Genomic DNA, 21,857 nt, shown 5'->3' on the forward strand with positions numbered 1-21,857 from the left:
TTCATTTGTGTTAGCAAGGAAGAATACTGATCAGCTTTGATGGATTTGCTAATTTGGTTTAGAATAATTCTCTGTGATCAGTGGGGTTCTGTTAAATGTCAGGTGTCAACATCTTGAGGCAGAGTTAATAAAAAATGTCTCTAGTTTGTCAGGTTGCTTTTGTATTCCTGCCTGGCATATGAAATACTAACTTACTTTGTTGTTTCTGGTAACAATCAAGGTCGGTCTTCTACATTTTCCTCCCTTTGCCAATCAGAGAGTTATTGTTTTCTGTTTGTTAATGGAGCTTGCTACTTGCATCAAGTAAAGCTGGATGTTTGAGTTTGCGTACTGCTCCAATGCCATTCAAGCTATCCTTCTCAAGACCTCCCATGTTTTATTTCTTTCACAAAACTATGTAATATTTTCTGTTATTTCAGCAATGAATATGGAACCATTTATCAAGCTGTCACTTAGAATATATGATTTACCTGCTGTAGTCAGGATATCTAAGTGGAAGAAACAAAGGCAACTAGGGAGATTCACATATTTTAGTGGAAGAAACTGTCTCTTGTTGTTTGAAATGTCACAGAAGGTGGTGATGCTATGGTACCATGTTGTGTGCCATCCCATAGGAACATAAGAAGCTGCTTTATACCAAGTCAGGCCATGTCCATCTAGTTCAGTATTGTCTACACTGATTGGCAGAGGCTCTCCAAGGTTTCAGGCAGGAGTCTCCCCTATCCCTACCTGGAGATGCTGCCAGGGAGTGCACCTGGAACCTTGCACATGCAGGCATGCAGATGCTGTTCCGGTGAGCTATGGCTCCATCCCTTAAGGGGCATGTCTTGCAGGGCTCACATGTAACCACTCATCCAAATGCAAATCAAGGCAGACCTTGTTTAGCAAAGGGGACAGTTCATACTCACTAGCACAAGACCTGCTATCCTTCTCAAATCCCTAGGAGCAAAAGGGTATTTGAGGAAATGGTATTAAACATTCTTAAAGACTCCAGTACATAGCAATGGACTCTAGAATATAGCATATAACATAACATAATCCTCTTGGATCGGCCTAAAAGTCCACCTGATTCAGGATCCTGTTTCCATTGGTGGCCAGGTCCCATGTTCCCAGAAGGCTCACCATCAGGGCATGAGGACAAAAGCCTTTGTATGTCCTCATCACCTGGTAATCAGAGGTATACCGCCTCTGAACATGGAGGTTCCATTTGGCTGTCCTGGCTAGAGATGTGCACAAAACCGGTTTGCCCGCTTCGGTTCAAATTCGAACCAGGTTCGAACCAGGAGGGGCTGGTTCAATGTTAGTTTTGCTCAAACCTCCCCCTGGTTGAGTTCGAATTCTAACCGGTTTGGAACGGTTCGGACTGGTTCGGACATCCAAAATAGGTAGGGTGGTAGCTGGCACCCAGGGGTACCTGCCACCCAAACCCCAAAGCAATCGGACACTCGTACGATTTTTTAATGAATTTTTGAAATTTATTTTTATTTTTTCCTCATAGGGTATAATGGGACTCAAACCAGCCCATTATTCCCTATTGTGGAGCACCCATGGGTTCCAACAACCATGCAAACCCCAAAGCAATCAGACACCCCTATGATTTTTTATGAATATTTGAAATATTTTAATTACTTTTCACATTGCTTTGGGGGTTGGGTGGTTGTTGGCACCCATGGGTGCTCCACAATAGGGAATAATGGGCTGGTTCAAGTCCCATTATACCCTATGAGGAAAAAAAATAAATTTCAAAAATTCATTAAAAATCGTACGAATGATCAATTGCTTTGGGGTTTGGGTGGTAGGTACCCATGGGTGCCACCTACCACCTCACCCAATTTTGGAGGTTCAAACCAGTTCAAACCGGTTCAAATCGAACCACCTCCTGTTTGGTTCGAATTCGAACCTGCAGCTCGAACCTGATGGCTGGTTTGGTTTGAATTTGAACCTTCGAACCACCCTGGTTCGAATTCAAGCCGGTTCACACATCCCTAGTCCTGGCTCATAGCCATTGATAGACATCTTCTACAGATTTGTCTAATCTTTTAAAGCAATCTAAACCGATGGCCATCACATTTTGTGGTAGTGAATTTTATGTTAATTTTTGTGAAGCCTTTTTTGGTCTGTCCTGAATCTATTACCAGTTATATTTGTTGGATGACCAAGAGTCTACTGTGAGAAGGAGAACAATTTCTCTCTGTCAATTTTTCACACATCATTATAAACCTCTATCTTGTCTTCTTCCATCCTTTTTAAAACCTAAAATCCCCAAACACTAGTTTGCCCCTTTTCCAGCTCTGTAGTATGCTTTTTGAGAAGGGCGCTTTCCAGACTAGCTGCTCAATAGCAGCAAAATGCCTCCATTCAGGAAAGTCACATTCAAAAAGGGAACAGCAGGGGGAGCATTCTCGCGGAATTTAACCTGAAAAAATAGCAACTTCTTTATGCCGAATATACTACGTCCTTGCGCTATATTGCAGCGATTAAATTTGAAACAAGGCATTGCAAATGTGAATGGCACCCTGCTGCCCGTATAGGAACTGCGGTGTCACAACGCAGGAAGTGTGGAAGCACACTTCTGAGATACGATGTGTCCTCATTGCAGGGTCTAACCTGGAAAGCACCATGGCCAGAATTGTAGACATTATTCCAGCTGCAGCTGCACCATATACCACTAGTTCTTTTATTTTCAGTCCCTTTCCTGATAATCCCTAGCATGGAATCTGCTTTTTCACGGTTGCAGCACACTGAGTTAACGTGTTCATTGAGCTATCAACACCCTCTTTCCTGGATACCACATCAGTGTATATGTGAAGTTAGATTTTTTCCCCCTCTCCAATGTGCATCCCTTTACACTTATTTACATTAAATTTCATTTGACTTTTGTTACCTAATTGTACAATTTGGAGTTCCCCTTCTAGAGCTTTTTGCATCTTTTTTTCTCCATTCTGAATAATTTGGTGTCATACAAATTTGGCTAGCTCACTGCTCACTCCTGACTCCAGAAAGTTTATAAATAAAGAACACAGCACTGGTCCCCATACAGAGCCTTGCCCCGCCCCCCATCAATGACTACTGCTCTCCATTGTGAAAACTATTTGTATACTTTTAACCTCTGCTTCCTGTTCTTTAAGCAGTTCCACCCTTTTACCTAATGACTGCTGAGTTTATACAGGAGCTTTGGGTCAGGGACTCTGTCAAAGCTTTTTGAAGGTCCGAGGTTATAACATCTATTGGATTGTCTCTATATAACTTCTGCCATGGCCAGGAGTGTCTTTGTACAGCTTTGGCTTGTGTACCAATTCTGCCTCTTCCTCGACATCTGGACTCTTTACGCATGCCTTAATCACATTACATTTGGATGACTGCAATGTGTTCTATGTGAGGCTCCCCTTAGGAACATAGGAAACTGCCTTATACTGAGTCAGGCCATTGGTCCATCTAGCTCGGTATTGTCTTCACAGACTGGCAGCGGCTTCTCCAAGGTTGAAGAACATGCAGGAACTTCAACTAGTGAAAAATTCCAGTGTGCAGCACTGATTGGTTCTTCATACATGGCAGCAGTTTACAGATCTTTGGGTCACCGGTTCTAGCCCAAACAGTATTCCTTTGTGTAGAAGCCATGCTGATTCTTTCTCAGCAAACCTTTTTCTTCTATATGTTTAACATTTCTAGCTTTAATAATGCTTTCCACCAGTTTACTCAATGTAACTGTTCGATTCATGTCATTTTCTGACTTTTTTATTAAAAATCAGTGGCTTATGGACTACCTTCCAATTCTCTCATAAAACTTTGGTACTCTCTAGACAATACATTTTTCAGCAAATTGCCCTGTTGCCCTAACTTTGTTCCTCCCTGCACTTCCTTTACAAGGAAATAACACTTTGCCAGTTCTCAGGCCATACGGTGGGTTGCTGACAAGATAGAACTTTTGAGCCTGCAGGCACAACTAACACCGTTGTTGAGAAGGTCGTGAAACATAATTCCCAATTAAGACAAGATGCACAGCACATATATAAGTGGACCTCAATATTCGTGGGGATTCTGTTCCCGGCTGCAGCTGTGGATATGGAAACTGTGGATATTGAGGCATTGGGGCTATGGGATTGTGGGGGGTGTGTGTGTTAAGCTCCAAGTTGGCCAAAAATAGGCCAATTGTGGGGGGAGGGACATGGAGAGAAGCTCCTTATCCTGCTTTGCTGCTCCATCCGTCATGCTGTGTCCCGGAATTCAGCCCAATCAGCCGAAAATCACCTATTTTTTCCCTTTTAATTTAAACGGAGCTATTTTGTGGCTCCGATGAACAAAATGGCAGTTGGAAATGACCTCTGCGGCCACACCCAACCCGCGGATATGTGAGATCGATGTGTGTTTTTCTCTTTTTCCATTGCATATGACGAGGTCGGGTGTCTTTTACCCAACCACAGATATGCGAATCCACACTTAACAAATCCATGAATAATGAGGTTCTCCTGTACTCATGTTGCTCATGCTGTTTGGAGGGCTTTTAGGTCTTAGTTCTTTAAAGCAGGCTTCCCCAACCTGTGAAATTTTCTTTCCTTTGAAGTTTTAATTTTTAATTTCATTTTAATTTTAATTTTCCACTGAGCTATGGCCCCATCCCCTAAGGGGAATACCTTGTAGCACGCACATAAAGTCACCCATCCCAAATGGAAATGAAGGCAGACCCTGCTTAGCAAAGGGGACCATTCATGAGCACTACTACAAGACCAGCTGTCCCCCGAGACACCCGATGAATGTTATAAATAAATTAAAAACATAAATGGATTCTTTGTAGATCAGGGTTTCTCAACCTTGGGCCCCCGTTGTTGATGGATTACAACTCCCATCATCCCCAGCCATGTCCATTGTGGCTGAGGATGATGGGAGTTGTAGTCCATCAACATCTGGGGGCCCAAGGTTAAGAAACCCTGTTGTAAATTGATGGTGCTTCTGTAGCTGGGTCAGCAATAGTAGCTGAATACTCCACCCTCTATCTTTGTTATTGCAGAGGTAGCTTCTATACCCCATTTCTAATTGGCTTGTGTATACCTCTGTGCTGGGCTGGTTTCATCATGATCATGTGTGTAATAGTGCCTAGCCTGCTTGTGTAAATGTATGATTCATAAGGGAATGGAGAGAATGTTGATGTACTCTTTATTTAGAATGCTTTCTTTTAAAAAATGTGCAGCATTCTGCATCCAAGTTTATTTATTTATTTATTTAGTGCATTTTAATGCCGCCCTAACCCAAGGTCTCAGGGCGGTTCACAACAAATAAAAACAAAACATTAAAATCAATTAAATATTAAAAACAGCTTAAAACAAATCAATACATAATCCAAAATTTTAAAAGTTGAAAAGCTAAAAGGCCTGGGTAAAAAGATAACTCCATCAAGTTGCACTCAGTGAGACCGATGATATACTTCAGTTGGTTGTCAGAGTCTCTATTCATGCTGAGGATCTGGTCCCACAAGCAGATGGCAAAGCCCATGTGGAACGGAGAAGCAAATTGCTGCAGCAATAAACACACACTCACACACACACGTCACTGGTTTGATGCCTGGGGTTTCCTCCCTCCTGTTCTCTAACAATTTTTGCATTCCACATGTGTTAAGTGCAGCAGCTCCTCTTTAATATTATCCAGTCTGACAGTTTTAGGCCGGTTCCTAAAGTGACTGACCTGACTCAGACACAATCAGATCCCGGCAGCTCATCTTATGGAGCTTTGCTGTTCCTCTCAGCAGGAAAAGATGGGAGCATGCAAAGAGCCGGGAAAGAGGCTCCTGCAGGATTTCTATAAATCATTAATAGCTTTTGTTCTGGATGAATTCTCAAGACCTTATCGGAATGGATCATCATGAAAGGGAGGAGGGAAATATGTAATTTCAAAGCAAGCACTTTCCTGAGACTGAGGTGAAAGTAATTTCACTGCCTGGCAAAAGAATGTGTTTGTTTATCATAATGAGCATAGAAAAGAAGAGCATTTGCAGATGCTGGCAAAAAGGAACTGCAACTGTAAAATTTGGCTGGTTATCTGGAAGATAACAGAACGTAAGAGCCTCTCCTCCTCCAAGGCACTGAAAGAACCACACCTTCTCTCTCCATTCCCCCCCCCCATTTTTTTTTGGTCAACAAAAAGGCAAGTTGAGATATGTAAAATATTCAAAATTAATGCTTGATTATGAGCCAGTAAAGAAAAGGGACCAGCCTCTTCACCACTGGTCACACCTTTTTATTTGCATGCATCTGTTTTTTAAATAGTGACTGACCTGTCATGCAGTGCAGCACAGGTGGTACGGGATCACCTGCACTGCCACAGACCTCTAAATTACAGTGCTGCCCAAAGGACATGACGGCTGACTCGCACCGTGCTTCCATGATTCACAATGGAGGTAGCACGCAACATGCGATCATGCCAGAGTCAGCAGTACTGGGGATGCCCTCTTGGGGATGGCCTGGGTAGGATAGTGCAGGACATGCCTTGCCTCCCCTTCAGATACAATGCTGGGGTGAACAATGTGGATTGGCTAGCAAACCCTCACTTTCCCATCCACTTACTTGGATTTTTGCCAACACACAGCCAGTTTCCAGGAGCGCACACAGCTCTGGAATCCTGGCTGGATGCTTTTCCTACCCAACTTCTGATTGTGGGAATGGGCCCACCTTTGCGAACATAATGCAGTGCTAGATGAAATAGCAATAGCAATAGCACTTACATTTATATACCGCTCTATAGCTGGAAGCTCTCTAAGCGGTTTACAATGATTTAGCATATTGCCCCCAACATTCTGGGTACTCCTTTTACCGACCTCGGAAGGATGGAAGGCTGAGTCAACCTTGAGCCCCTGGTCAGGATCGAACTTGCAACCTTCTGGTTATAGGGCCGCAGTTTTACCACTGCGCCACCAAGGGCTCAGCTTGAACTGAAAGCTTGAACTGATCCAGCAGGCTTCTTCATATGTTCCTAATGTGCAGCTGACCTTGGTAGAGAGAGAGAGACACACACACACACAAGGCTGGGGAAAGGATGCCTTTGGGTGTGTTTATTCTGCTCTGATTGATTGTCAGACAACTCACCTGCCGGTATGGTTCCTAGACTCCTAGAGGGAGCAACATGAGCGCAGGTTCATTTAGGCAATAGCAAGAGAGGGGGAAACTGTCTTAATCAACCCACTCCTTTCTCCCGCCATATCCCTCCTTTCTCCCAGGCTCCCAAGTGCAAACTGAGCAAAGCAAGCATGAGCCCAGCTGGGGGAGTATGTCAAGTTATAGTGCTTCCAACCACCTCTGGAGGGGATTGAAGCTTCTCTGCAGATTCAAGGGGCCTCCCCACACATGTGCTGATATAACTTCCAATAATAAAACAGGGCTTCGATTATTTATTGAACAAAGAGGCATCTTTTAAAAGTGGCGACACCCTTTATTTAGCAGGGGGAGAGCAACTGGCCCTATCCATCCCCAGCACAGCATCCCTCCAGTGGCTGTTGCTGGTGTTTGTCTTATGTTTCCTTTTTAGATTATGAGCCCTTTGCAGATGGGGGTGGGATTTTATTTATTTATTTATATCTGTGTAAACTGCTTTGGAAATTTTAGTTGAAAACCGGTATATAAGTATTTGTTGTGTTATTTGTTGATTGATTACATTTGTTTCTTGCTGGGTGCTGTACTTCACATGCCAACCCTGTGCAATTGGTTTGTCTGAAAGATAGTTATGGAACAAGCCTCATGACAGTGCAAGATTTGAACTCAGGTCTCTAGGATCCAAATCTAACACTCAGTTTATTCAGTCCACTACATCACGTGGCTTAAGGAGAAAAATATGAGAAAGATAGCTGCATTGGCTAACAGGAGGTATTGTCCTGGCTGCTAAGCTGCTGGAGAAGGTTTATATGGGTGTAAAGGACTGCAGGGAAGGGTCGTTTACTACATCATAGTGTTGGAGTATCTGCTCCCCACTCCCACAGACACTATTGTTCTTGGCTTTTGTGTAATCCCTCTCTAGAGGATGCATAACAAGAAGACACACATTGGAAGCTTGGAATAGAGTCTACAGTATTTTCAGACTTTTATTTAATTGTTTTGGAATAACTATATGAAATATCCTGAGATAAATTTATTTATGTGAGTATTTTATACTGGCTATTAGATAAACAAGTCTCTTGAATCTAATGGCCCTGAATGATTGGTTTAGAACTTTCTGGCTGAGGTCTGCACTTAATGCAAACGTGTTGCTTGCTGTTTCCTGTTAAATACCAAGGCAGAGAGTTATTGAAGTATGTCAGCTCTATTTTAGAGAAGATTATTTTGTACACATGCAGTGGTTGTTTACAGTATAATACACAGAATGTTTACTTTGCATTTGCATTGCTTCACTGCAGTCAATGATTTCTTATTTCCCGTTTGAATTTGCATCATTTCTATCTTAGGGGGTGTCTCAGGCCCCTGTTCCAGGGATAGAAAGAAACATTCAGATCACTTGAATTCTTGGTCTCACATCAAAGCACTCAACCGTATAATAATTCTAGCGGCTTGGCAACTCACAGCACCAGCAAGCTGGTATGCAGAATGGGCCACAGGACTGCCAATACTCCAGTGCAACCCCACAGCTTGTGACATCTGTAGCATGGGTTGCATGCTGAAAATTAAATTTCTGCACCTGGGCAATTCACATTCTTACACACACACACACACACACACACACACACACCTGGATTTTGCAATCTGTGTAAATGATGCATCATCACTTCTCTGATTTTGTATGATTTATTTTGCTTTTTAAAATATTTTGCATAGTTCTGGTTTTGTTAGTCATGCGGAGGGGCAAGGAACTATGCAGTGCACCGAAAGTCCACCCCCAGCCACTGGAAATTTTATTCAGCTTCTGAGATTGTAGCAGGCATTGCCAGTACTTCAGCATAATAAGGGCTAGGGCCTTGCTCTTTTTAATGAAAGCTGAGGTTCTCAGAAAGCTGAATTCTGCACCACATTTTATGTTGTTTCTCTGTTTCTGCTAATTGCAGCACACATGCAGTGCTGACTAGAGCTGGCAATAGGAACCAACCCCAGATATGTCAGTACTGCAGCAGCAAAAAGTATTGGCAATAAGCTGCATTGCATATGCAGTAAAGTGCATTTAATGAACTGACAGTGTGGCGGGTTTAATCAAGCCCCGCTAATGGTGTAAAGCTATTACATGACACAGGGAAAGACAGAACGGGGGTGCAGGAGGGCTGGATAGAAACTGGGATAGGAAATAAAGTGGAATGAATCAGCTCATATTTTAAACTGGGCACACCAGAAAATTATAACTCCATTTATAGCCTGCCTTTCTTTTATCATGGGACCCAAGGAGGAATGCATGAGATTCTCAAGTGGTCTGTCATCCAAGGACTGACCAGACCTAGATCTGCTTAGCTTCAGCATAGTGGCTGTATTATGTGCCCTCAGACTGTGCCCAGGGACAAAAAAGCATCTGTGCTACTGTTCTTTCTTTTGCTCAAGAGGCATAGTGGATAAAACTGATTTTGGATCTCAGGGGACCTGACTTCACAGACTAACTCAGTCTTGGATTTACTAGTTGACTTTAGGCACAGCATGTCTCTCAGCTTCCTTTCCCGTCCATGCAATGTGAATAGCAATGAACCATCTCAGAGCTGTTGCAAAGATGAACGGGAGGGACTCGGAAATCCCTCAAATCCCTTCTCTAAACCCACTGTTTCTTTAAAGACATTGACTTTACCTTCTCGTCCTCCCTATCCCATCAGAAATAAAGCCTAGCAATGTGTACCTAAGCAAAAGCCAAATAATATTCCACTGTATTTGTTTATATTCAGGCCTTCTTAAACTTGCTTGTCCCTTTATTCCCTTCTCCCTCTATTGAAATGTAAATTGTAAGCCCTTTGGGGACAGATCGTGTCTTTTCTGTTATGTCCCTCTGTGAAGTACAGTACCAGGCATGTCCATGGCAGTAATATAAATAAGTACTAATAATTTGCTACTGCTCTTCATTATAGACTTGGCAAACTAACTTACAATGGGTTGGAGGCATCATCCTTCACCCTTCTGCATCATCTTCACAAATCTTTTCTTTTCCTCCCCTATTTCTTTCTTCTCTCAGGTGGTGAATCCAAAAAAGAAAATGAAGAAAAAGAAATACATTAACTCAGGAACAGTGAGTCACTCTTTTTAGCTTTTGTTTTGGGTAGCTCAGGAAAACTGTAAATTGATCAGGAAAAGAGTAAACACTTTCCCAGTCATTATACATTCTAACAGTGGACTCAGATAGTTGAGTGCCAGTCAGTGTTGTAATGGGTGCCACTTTTGGTGATATAATTGCCACCCAGTTGGTTACAGTCTAGCCTGGTCATGTTTTTGGCTGTGTTGCTGCGATTTTTAAAGAACACTGGAAACCCAATGGGGCAACAAACACATGTATACACTGCTGCAGACTGACAGTGAATAATGGATACTCAGCAATGGCATTTGCCCCACCTCTGAGTGTGGCAGTGACCCTCTCAATTATTTTTACACAAATAAGGGCCAGCTCTATTGTTACAAAGGTAACTGAGGTTCAGTCCCTTATCCAGTGCTTTAATTCAAAACTCTCTTAAAGCATTTCAATATTATCTTAGTCAAAAGCATGCATGCAGCTGAAAAAAGGTGTGCAGCAATAGCACCCCAGCTTCTGAATCATGGGGGCTCACATTCGGGGGGAGCAATTTATACCCATCTCCCTTTCCCCCGGAAGCACTCTGTGCAGCATAAAAATATGTCTCTGGGGTCTGTGTGACCCTCAGGGACATATTTTTTGCACTGCACAGAGTGTTTCTGGGGGAAGAGGAAATGGGTGAGAATTGCCCCCCTCACACACACACACATGTGAACTCCGCAAAATTCAGAAGTGGGGATGCTACTGCTGCATGCAGGTTTCTTTTTGAGGTATGCATGCAGCTTTAGTCAGAAGGCTGGCCAATGATGATTCATTAATTCCCTAATACAAAGCAAACTATTAATATATTAATGATTTAATATTTTAATATTAATTCTGTAATACAAAATCAACTGTAGGTGATATAGACTGTTGGCTCACTTGTCTGAGCAATCTAGATTATTTTGCTAATATTATTAATTGAAAGAACAGTCATTTGTCTCTGACCTGGCGTTCATTGTTCTGAATTTGGAGACAAGACTTCTCTTGTTCTTGTCCTAGTCCTTCATCCATCTTCCCTACCTGCTTCACAGCACACCTACCCACTACAGAAGTTGAGGGATGGGGAAATCGAGAAGGGAAGCTGCAGTTTTCTTCTTTGCTGGTTCAACACAAATGTAAAGTTAGGGGAGGATTCTCCATATTGTGACTGGGTAACCTGAAGGAAAGATATTTCCTCTTCAGGGGAAAAGAAATTGATTCGCCAAGAAAATGTTTATGCAGGTTGGTTTCAAAAGTCCAAAAAGAGGGAGTTCTGTGGGACTGAGCTGTTAACTATCAGTGAAGGTGCAGATTTGGAATCTAGTGCAGATTTCCATGTACAACTCTCTTGTAGTAATAACTACTTCGAGGTTCTCTGTGTAACACTTTCCCAATTTCTTGATTTTTGAGGTGACATTGCTCTCGTTTGCCACAGAATCAGAGCACACATTTCTGGACTACATTAAAGGAGGGTAAGTGCAATCTCTTAGTATCCAAATTGAGGTCGCAAGTTGGGATGGGAATACTTTCTGTTTCAAGACAAATAATGATCCATGGAATTGAGTGTGTTCAGGAGAAGAATCCTAGTTGGGAGCCCTGATTTGCCTTCAACATCTTCTTGGTACTCCCAAATTGTCTATTGATACAGTGTCAAACTGTATGTGCACACACACACAAGCGCACGTGCACACACACCCTTACTGGTCTGCTCAGGATCTGTCTACATTATAGCTGAAACAAAATTTCATGTTATATGAATACGATGGGGAAAATATATATATATATATATATATACACACACGCAGCTTTTCAACAAAAGTTCCCAAAGCGGTTTACATAGATACTGGCTGACATTATGCAGAGCATCTGCGCCCCTAGTTCTTCGACGTAGTCTCTGTCTTTTACACAAATGGGCTATGCGCCTGCGCAGAGACCTCATCGGAACCTAACAAGCTCAATTCTCCTGCTTTGGGCGGGAACCCCACCCCCAGCCACTATATGCAGCTGCGCCACTCCTCATCCCCTCAGTCTTTCGTTGTCCACACTTCAGTGAACATCGTGGAATCTGCAGCTCGGCAATGAGTAAGATTATTATCTATCCCCTTGTTTTTCTCCCTGCTTTCCTTCTTATTTCTTCTTATTTTTTGCATAGTAGCATTTTTATTCTTGGTGTTTTGTTTTTTTATGGGTTTTCCCCCTCTTTGGTAGCTAGCCAGCCTACAACATTTATGCTGGGCACAACGAACTTCAAGAAATGTGTTCTTTGCAAATCTAAGATCCTTTCCCCCAATACTCATACAGAGTGTTTTTTGTGCCTGGGGGAATCCCACATTGTTGAGACCTGTCTTCATTGCCAGAGGTTTACGAAGCAGGCTCAAAAGAATAGGGCTTCTCGCCTGCTCGCAGCCCTGTGGGACTTGCCCCTCCATTCTTCGGAAGCCCTATCGTTGAAGTGGTCCATTAAGATGGCTTCTTCAGCACAGTCGGATCTTTCAGAATCCGCTCCCATAGAAGTCGAAAACCCGGTCTCGATACCAGTTTTGGCGTCTCCCATCACCGATCCCTCAATGGTTTCGAGCACTTCGGTGCATTCTGAGGACTTGCCTCAGCATCCTCTGCCCGCTGTGCAGGATCCTTCTCCGACTCCTTCGATGTCGAAGCCGAAGAAAAAGAAGACAACGAAGTTGCCTCGTGATCTGCCAGCAGGTCAACACCTCCCTCCTATCCAGAAGAAAAAGAAGGCTGTGTCGGTCCCTTCATCGGAGGCCCCATTGGCCAAAAAGCCTGACAATGCGTCCCAGGATTGCCCAGCAAGGGCTTTGGCCCCACCAGTACCGAAGTCGTCGGTTTCTGTTCAGCCTAGCTTGCCGCAGGCCGGAGACTCCTTCACCTTGGCGCCTGATCGTGCCCGCATGAACAGAGAACTGTTGGTGGTGACTGACAAACCTGGATTCACCTCATCCAAGGAGGAGGCGTATTCACAGGCCAACCCTGCAGAAGACGCGTCGTGGCTACCTCACCCCCTCAGCAACTCCAGGAGCATCTCCCTCCTAGGGATCAGAGTTCCCATTGGGACTCAGATGACCGCTCCTCTGACTATAGACAGGATCGAGACTGCGACCATTGTGAGTCTGTGCATACAGATCAGTACCATATGCCGGAACGCCGCTCCCCCTTGCATGAGGTTGAGCCATTCTCTTATGGCACTTGGTGCCGGGATTCGGGAGCTTATGGACGTTACCAAGTTAGACTATTGGACTGTGCTAGGCCTCGATACGGTTCTCTGTACCAGAAAGGTCCCACATATGGGAAACCAGGAACTCTTCAAGATTGGCCTGAGCCCCCCTCGCACTTGGAAAGGAGGCCTCGTTCTCAATCCCCGCAATACCTCTCTTGGGATTGGTCTGTGCGACACAATTCACCCTCCATGACTCGGGGTCAGCAACAAGCGTCACAGTCTGCTCAGGTGCTACCGTCGGAGCCGGTACCGGTACCAAGGCTCATGCCAAGGGCAGATTGTATGTCCAGATGGAATGATCCCGGGGAAACAGCCTCTGATTCCGGGGAGCTAGGATCGCTCTCACAGTCTGATTCGAGAAGCACTAGAGAATCTTGTGCCAAGTCTGTCGAAACCATAGGGGAAGTCCAGCTTGCTTCCCACAATGTTGGATACCAAGGCTGGAGGCTTGGTACACAGCAGAAAGGGGAATTGGATCCCTTATTTAGCTTTATTGATGTGGAAGCCAAGGTACTGGCCACTTTACCCCTTAACTCGGCACTGCTGGAGGTCATGCGAGGTCAGTGGAAAAAGCCAGTGACTCTTTCTCAACCCAGTCGGCATTTTAGAGAATTTTTATAGGGTGCAACTGCAGGATGATAGGCCTTTCTGAAGAATCATCCCACCCCTAACCTTATCATTGTAAAAGTGTCTCTGCAAAAGACCAGGGCCACAGCCAGTCGGCAGCGGCTGACAAGGAGGGCAGAAAACTGGACTCCTTTGGGAGGAGGCTTTACTCAGCCTCAGCTCTCCACTTAAGGGTGGCAAACTATCAGGCCTATAATGCACGTTATAACCACTTTGTGTGGGGAAAGGTGGCTCCCTTTTTGGATCCCCTGCTGCGGGACAAGTGTGATCCAGCTAAAGCATTCCTCCTTGAGGCTATACAGGTGGTGAAACAGGAGCTCTGCTCAGCCAGACACTTGGTGGAGTGCATGGCCAAAGTGATGGCCACGTCCGTGGCTCTCAGGTGGCACACCTGGCTGCATTCGTCTGGACTGACCTCTCAGGCCTGGGCTAGGGTCCCAGTGGCCATTCGCTCCTCGGACTCCATCACAGTTTTTAGAAAGCTTGTTAAATCTTGGCTTTTTATCCAGGCCTTTACATGATTGTTCTATTACTGCTTCTGTGTGGTTTTATCCATGTATAGTTTTTATGTTTGTATTTTATATATTTTAAATCAGATTTATTTTATATTTTTAGCTTACTACTTTTAACTGTCATTTTTATTATGTTTTTTAACTTTTGTAAACCGCCTTGGGATTGTTTTTAATGAAAAGCAGTATATAAATTTAACAATAAAATAAAATAAATCGGGCTACAAAAGAGTCTGTCAGAAATAAATTTGCTGCTCCTGAGAGACAGTGAACTCTGCAGATCAATACCAGTTCATTTAGACCACTTAACAATGATGGTTAGTCCATGCTATTAGCCTGTCAGAAGGAAATCCTAAAAGGACACGGTTTGGAATTGAAGACAAAATATAAAGGTCACCAAGATTTCTTCAGTTTATTCAGTAACAAAATGAAGCTGGAATAATTCTTCGGCAAGTGCAGGTTCCTTGAGTTATGTCGGGCGGCATTCCCTCATGAGCATTCTCCAGAGGGCCAGAGTTCTATTGACTCTCTCAAATAACAAAGGAAATGTGTTTCCTCTCATAACATTTTATGGGCCAAAACTCTTTAAATGTCAGCACAAGATAGAGATGCTCAGTTTAATTATGCTTCAGTTTAATATCTTGTTAATAATTCATTTCCTTTCATTGAGCCATCTATCCTCCCTCTTGGAAAAACTGGGCTTCCCATCAGGAGGACTCCTCTACCAAGCTTGCTTGCTTGGTTGTTTTTCATTCATATTCATTCTCTCGCTCTCTCTCTCTCTCTCTCTCTCTCTCTCTCTCTCTCTCTCTCTCTCCTTGAGAGCAATTAGCCAGCTGTGCAATTATTAATTTTCTTTGTGAATTTCGGCATTACTTTTATTTGAATTCTTTTTTATTAGCATTGCTTTGACACATGCTCAAGCTGCCAAGAAAATACCCGCTCTGATTCTCTTTCTTCATATTGCAAAATGGACAAACGACTCAAACATATTTTCAGGCGCCGTTTGTCAGCATCGCCTGTGCTCCCATGATTTAAACATAAGGCACAGACTCTGGGAAGTTCTGTCTGCATCCCAAGAAGCAGTTTTGCCCACATATGTCTTCTTTGTGGTTTGTTTTCTGAGCTGATACCAAAGAAGTGTGGGGGGGGGGTTAAAGTCAAGACACTGACATAAGATATACCCAACCATGAGGATACATGCTGCAATAGGGTTGCCACCTTTTCACTGGCTCTGCTGGTAAAGGCAGAGGAGCAGCACCAGTTTAAAAAAAACCCAAAGAAAGATGGCCATCCGAGCCACAAGATTTAATCCGTATCCTAGGTTAGGGAGGACATTTTTTAAACCTTTGATAACTTACACAGACTGAATCAGTGGATGTCAAACATGTAGCATATTTGACAAGGAAGACTAATTGGATTAATAAACATTTCGCCTACTCCACCAATAAGTGTACCCATGGGCCATGTTATCCAATAAGTGGACACACGGGCCATGTTTCTAAGGCTCCTGGAAGGAAATATGGACTCCTGAGTAAACACGAGCCTTCCGCGCACCCCCTCTCACCCTCATCCCATTGGTTTTAAAACTGACTGATGCGATGTTCACAATTGGTCATGGCTCTGGTCAGTTCCTTGGGTACCTCTCCTCACCTCCTTGGAATGCAACTTTCACTAACAGCATCCTCTTCAGCCATCAGCTGTGCTCACCAGAAGTTCTGGCTTCACAGTCTCACTTCTTGCTTGTCATGCCGTGCATTGCGGGAAAGTTACATGGCTCCCAGGAGAGCCACTGTGTGCACAGCCAAGCTGCACAGCCAGGAGGCAGCAGGGAGGGCAGGAGATCATCTGAGGGGAAGGTAAGTTCAGCACAGCCTTTCCACACACACATTCACACACACACAGTCCGTCCTGCCTCCTGTCATATGAATAGCCTTATAGTCTAGAAACGACCTAAGAATGATAGGGCTGACCTTCCTGAGGCACCCTCTCCTTTACCTCTTCAGCCTATAGCTTTGTTGTGGATCTTTCAACATGCCCAGCATATTTTTCCTTTTGTCTTCTGTATCCTTTTCTATACCTCTGTCATTATCTGCAGAGTCCATTGATCAATTAGGCATGTTCAAAAGCAACTGACTGAAGTATCACATGAGGCCTGGAGTGGGCCATTTTTGCACACCCAGAGAAGTGCATGTGCTTTAATTTCCCCTCTGGACTTCAGGGTACATAAAAACAGCCCTGCTGGATCAGGCCCAAGGCCCATCCAGTCCAGCATCCTGTTTCACACAGTGGTCTACCAGATGCCTCGGAGAAGCCCACAGGCAAGAGGTGAGGGCATGCCCCCTCTTTTGCTGTTGCTCCCCTGCAACTGGTATTTAAAGACATCTTGCCTCTGAAGCTGGAGGTGGCCTGTAGCCACCAGACTAGTCACCATTAATAGACCTGTTCATGAATTTGTCTAAGCCCCTTTTAAAGCCATCCAGGTTGGTAGCCAGCCATCACCATATTCTATGGCAGAGAATTCCATAGATTAATTACGCACTGTGTGAAAAAGTACTTCCTTTTGTTTGTCCTAAAATCCCCAGCCTTCAGTTTCAGAGGATGACCCCTGGTTCTAGTGTTGTGAGAGGGGTAGAAAAATTTCTCTCTGTCCACTTTCTCTACTCCATGCATAATTTTATACACCTCTAGCATGTCTCCCCATAGTCACCTCTTCTCCAAATTAAAAAGCCCCTGATGCTGTAGCCTTGCCTCATGAGGAAGGTCCTCCAGGCCCTGATCATCTTGGTTGCCCTCTTCTGCACCTTTTCCAGTTCTACAATGTTCTCCTTAAAATATGGTGACCAGAACTGCACACAGTACTGCAAATGTGGTTGCACCATAGATTTATATAAGGGCATTATAAGATTAGCATTTTTATTTTCAATCCCTTTCCTAATGATCCCTAGCATGGAATTTTCCTTTTTCACAGCTGCCGCATGATGTGTTGACACTTTCAACAAGCTGTCCCCCACGACCCCAAGATCTCTCTCCTGGTCTGTCACTGACAGCTCAGAGTCAGTGTATATGTGAAGTTGAGGGTTTTTTGCGCCAATATGCATCACTTTACATTTGCTTACCATGAACCACATTTGCCATTTTGTCACCCACTCACCTAGTTGGGAGCTCCTCTCAATCTGTTGAAAATTTCACTACCCTAAATAGTTTAGTGTCATCTGCAAATTTATTTTTATTTATTTATTTATTTATTTATTTTTGCATTTTTATACCGCCTTTCGTTAAAAGATAGCCCCAAGGCGGTTTACAAAAGTTAAAAACATACAATAAAAACACAATTAAAACATCATGCTAAAAGTATAAAAACTAGGGGTGTGCAATTCGGGATTTCGGGTGATTCGGCTCGGACCTGAACCGAATCACCCCTGTTCTGTTTTGTGCCCGAATCTGGGTCACCCGAATCACCCTTGATTCGGTTCGGATTTGGATTTAATCCGAATCCGAATCCGAATCGATTTGGGGGGGTAAAAACGGGCCCAGGGGCAAAATTTTGGAGTGGGGTGGTAGTGCCCAATGGGTAGAGTCTACCACCCCAATTTCAGGGGGATTGGGCAAAATCCTGATTTTTGGTGAATTTTTAAAGTTTTAGTGACTTTGGGGCAGTTCGGGGGCATAGCATGGGATCTGGGCAAAAGGAGTGGGGTGGGGTGGTAGTGCCTAATGGGTGCAGGCTACCACCCCAATTTCAGGGGGATTGGGCAAAGGGCTGATTTTTGGTAAATTTCTGAAAATTTCATGTCTTTGGGGCAGATTGGGGCATATTGGGGCAGAAAGTGGGGCCTGGGGCAGATTAGTGGGGTGGGGTGGTAGTGCCTAATTGGTGGAGGCTACCACCCCAATTTCAGGGGGTTTGGACAAAGGGCTGATTTTTTGAGAATTTTTGAAGTTTTAGTGACTTTGGGGCAGTTTGGGGGCAGAAAGTGGATCTGCCCCAAAATAGTGGGGTGGGGTGGTAGTGCCTAATGGGTGGAGGCTACCACCCCAATTTCAGGGGGATTGGGCAGAGGGCTGATTTTTTGAGAATTTTTGAAGTTTGGGTGTCTTTGGGGCAGATTGGGGGCAGAAAGTGGATCTGCCCCAAAGGAGTGGGGTGGGCTGGTAGATAGTGCCTAATGGGTGGAAGCTACCACCCATCCCCAATTTAAGAGTGATTGGGCAGAGGAGTGAATTTTGATGAATTTATTTGTATGAGGTTTGTCTTCATAAGGTGAAGTGTGCTAAATTGATTACTTCCTCATATTATTCATAGTAAAGGAAAGTGTGAACAAGTGAAAGTGGGGTCATGAGAGTTGTTTAATTGAAAAATATCTCATTTGCTATGATAGAATGAGAATTCACACCTCAGAAGTTTTTTTCATGCCTGAAATTCGGGTGATTCGGCTCGTGCCCGAAAAATATCGGGGGACATCAGGGGTGATTCGGTTCGGCCCCGAATCACCCGAAATTGTTCGTTTCGGGCACAGATCGTTCTGTGCCCGAATTTTTTTGCACATCCCTAATAAAAACATATAAAAACAGGCATAAAACAATACAACAAATTTGGCCACTTTGCTGCTTATCCCAACTTCTAGATCATTTATGAACAACTTAAATAGCACTGGTCCCATTACTGATCCCTGGGGGACCCCATTTCCTACCTACCTCCATTATGAAAACTGTCCATTTATTACTACCCTCTATTTCCTGTTCTTCAACCAGTTACCAATCCACACATGAACCTGTCCCCTTATCCTGCTCAGTTTACGCAAAAGCCTTTGGTGGAGAACTTTGTCAAATGTTTTTTGAAAGTCCAAGTATGCTATGTCAACCAGATCACCTTTATCCACATGCCTGTTGACATTCTCAAAGAACTCCAAAAGGTCAGTGAGGCAAAACTTGCTCTTGCAGAAACTATGCTGGTTCTCTTTCAGCAAGGCCTGTTCTTCTATATGTTTGACAATTTTGTCCTTAAGTGTGCTTTCCATCAATTTACCCAGCACAGAAGTTAAGCTAACTGGCCTGTAGTTTCTCAGATCCCCGCTGGATCCCTTCTTGAAAATGAGAGTTACATTAGCTGCTTCCCAGTCCTCTGGTACAGAGCCTGAATGTAGGGACAAGCTACATCTTTTTGCTAGGAGTTAGGTAATTTCACATTTGAGTTCCTTCAGAACTCTTGGGTGGATGTCATCCGGCCCTGGTGATTTGTTAATTTTCAAGACAATTTAGAACATCCTCTCTCATCACCTCTAATTGGCCCAAGCCTGAGAAGCTCAGTTCCGGTCAGTATCCTCTGCCGTGAAGACAGATGCGAAGAACTCATTCAGTTTCTCTGCAATCTCCTTATCCTTAATAATCCCTTTCACGCCTGCGTCATCTAAGGGCCCAGCTGCCTCCTTGGCAGGTTTTCTGCTTCTGATATATTTAAAGAAGTTTTTGTTATTCCACTTGACACTTCTAGATATATGCTCCTCAAATTCTCTTTTGCATCCCTTATTGTCTCCTTGCATTTCCTTTGCCAGAGTTTATGTTATTTTCTGTTCTTTTCATTTGGGCATGACTTCCATTTTCTGAAGGAAGTCGTCTTCCCCTTTATAGCTTCCCTGACATGCTGGCATCCCCCTGAACTTAGTGGTACTTTTCCTCTTTCTTGGTATACATTCCAACTGAGCTTCTATTGTGGTTTTGAGTAAGTTCCATGCTTTCTGGAGTGATTTGGCCCCCCTGACTTTCCCTTTCAGCTTCCTTTTTACCAAACCCCTCATTTTTGAGAAGTTTCCTCTAAAGTCCAAGCATCTGTGTTGGATTTCCTTGGCAGTGCTCCACTCACATATAAGCTGAATTGGACCACACTATGGTCACTATTCCCCAATGTTTCTACAAGTCTGACATCTCACACCAGGTCCTGGGCACCACTCAGGATTAAATCCAAGGTTGCCGTCTCTCTGGTTGGTTCAGTGACCGACTGTTCTGAGGCACAGTCATTTAACATGTCTAGAAATTTGGCCTCTCTGCAAATATCCAAATGTGAATTTGCCCAGTCTGTGTGTGGGTAATTGATTGATTAGGTGCTGTCAAGTCGGTGTTGATTCTTAGCGACCACATAGATAGATTCTCTCCAGGATGATCTGTCTTCAACTTGGCCTTTAATGTCTCTCAGTGGTGCATTCATTGCTGTTGTAATCGAGTCCATCCACCTTGCTGCTGGTCGTCCTCTTCTTCTCTTTCCTTCAACTTTTCCCAGCATTATAGACTTCTCAAAGGAGTTGAGTCTTCACATAATGTGTCCAAAATATGATAGTTTGAGCCTGGTCATTTGTACCTCAAGTGAAAATTCTGGATTGAAGTCACCCATTATTACAACTCTGTCCCTCTTTGATGCCTCTCTGATTTTCTTCTCCAACTCCAGGTCACTGTTAGTGTTTTGGTCCAGCAGGCAATAGCATGTCCCTTGTAACACATTTCCTTTCAGTCCTCATATTGTCACCCATAATAATTCTGTGGAGGACTCTGGTCCTCCTAGGTTTTCTAGTTTGTTGGTTTCTATCCCTTCTTTATCCCTTTCTGCTACTCCACCCCCAATCCACCCGTTCCTGTCCTCCTTTCTGTAGAGTTTGTATCCAGGAATAGTAGTGTCCCACTGGTTCTCACCTTTCCACCAGGTTTCCTGTTATGCCCACTATATCTATATTTAAATTAGCAACCATACACTCCAGCTCACCCATCTTGGCTTGGAGGCTTCTGGCATTGGTATATACAAACCTATATGCCGAGTCTCTTACCTGGCATTAGGAGAGTTACTCCCTCACTTGACCTTTTTGACCAGCTGTCATGTGTTTCCATCTGCTGTACTCCTGATTTTACTTTATCCCCTTCTACTTTATCTAAAACATTTGCATCCTCGCACCTTTGGTGATTTTGCTTGCCAAACCAGATACCACCTAGTTCTTGTCAGCAATCCCCCAGGCATCATTTTAAAAACTGCTCTGCAACCTTTTTTAAATTTTAACCGCCAGCAGACTGGTTCCATCTTGATTGGAGCCCATCCCTTTTGTACAGGCCTTGCTAGCCCCAAAATGTATCCCAGTGCCTAACAAATCTAAACCTCTCCTCCCGGCACCACCATCTCATCCACACATTGAGAGCCCTAAGCAGGGGTGGAGCCACTATTGAGCAGACAGGTTCAAAGAACACGGGCCTCTGCCCCTCAGAGGCCATACCTCGCACCCCAGACACGCCCCCCGCATCTGACATCAGATGCAGGG

General features: G+C 43.9%; 1 protein-coding gene across 8 annotated transcripts in view; it reads left to right on the forward strand.

The window, feature by feature from the left end:
* Positions 1-21,857, forward strand: part of CPNE5 (copine 5) — a 213,656-nt gene that overhangs the window by 168,827 nt on the left and 22,972 nt on the right. For all 8 annotated transcript variants that reach the window (XM_053246512.1, XM_053246513.1, XM_053246507.1 and 5 more), the window contains 2 exons: positions 10,114-10,167; positions 11,596-11,657. In XM_053246512.1, coding sequence (XP_053102487.1) covers positions 10,114-10,167; positions 11,596-11,657 — 116 coding nt within the window. The remainder of the gene's footprint in view (positions 1-10,113; positions 10,168-11,595; positions 11,658-21,857) is intronic.

Source organism: Hemicordylus capensis, chromosome 4 (assembly GCF_027244095.1).
Source record: "Hemicordylus capensis ecotype Gifberg chromosome 4, rHemCap1.1.pri, whole genome shotgun sequence".
In the NCBI taxonomy this organism is placed as follows: Eukaryota; Metazoa; Chordata; class Lepidosauria; order Squamata; family Cordylidae; genus Hemicordylus; species Hemicordylus capensis.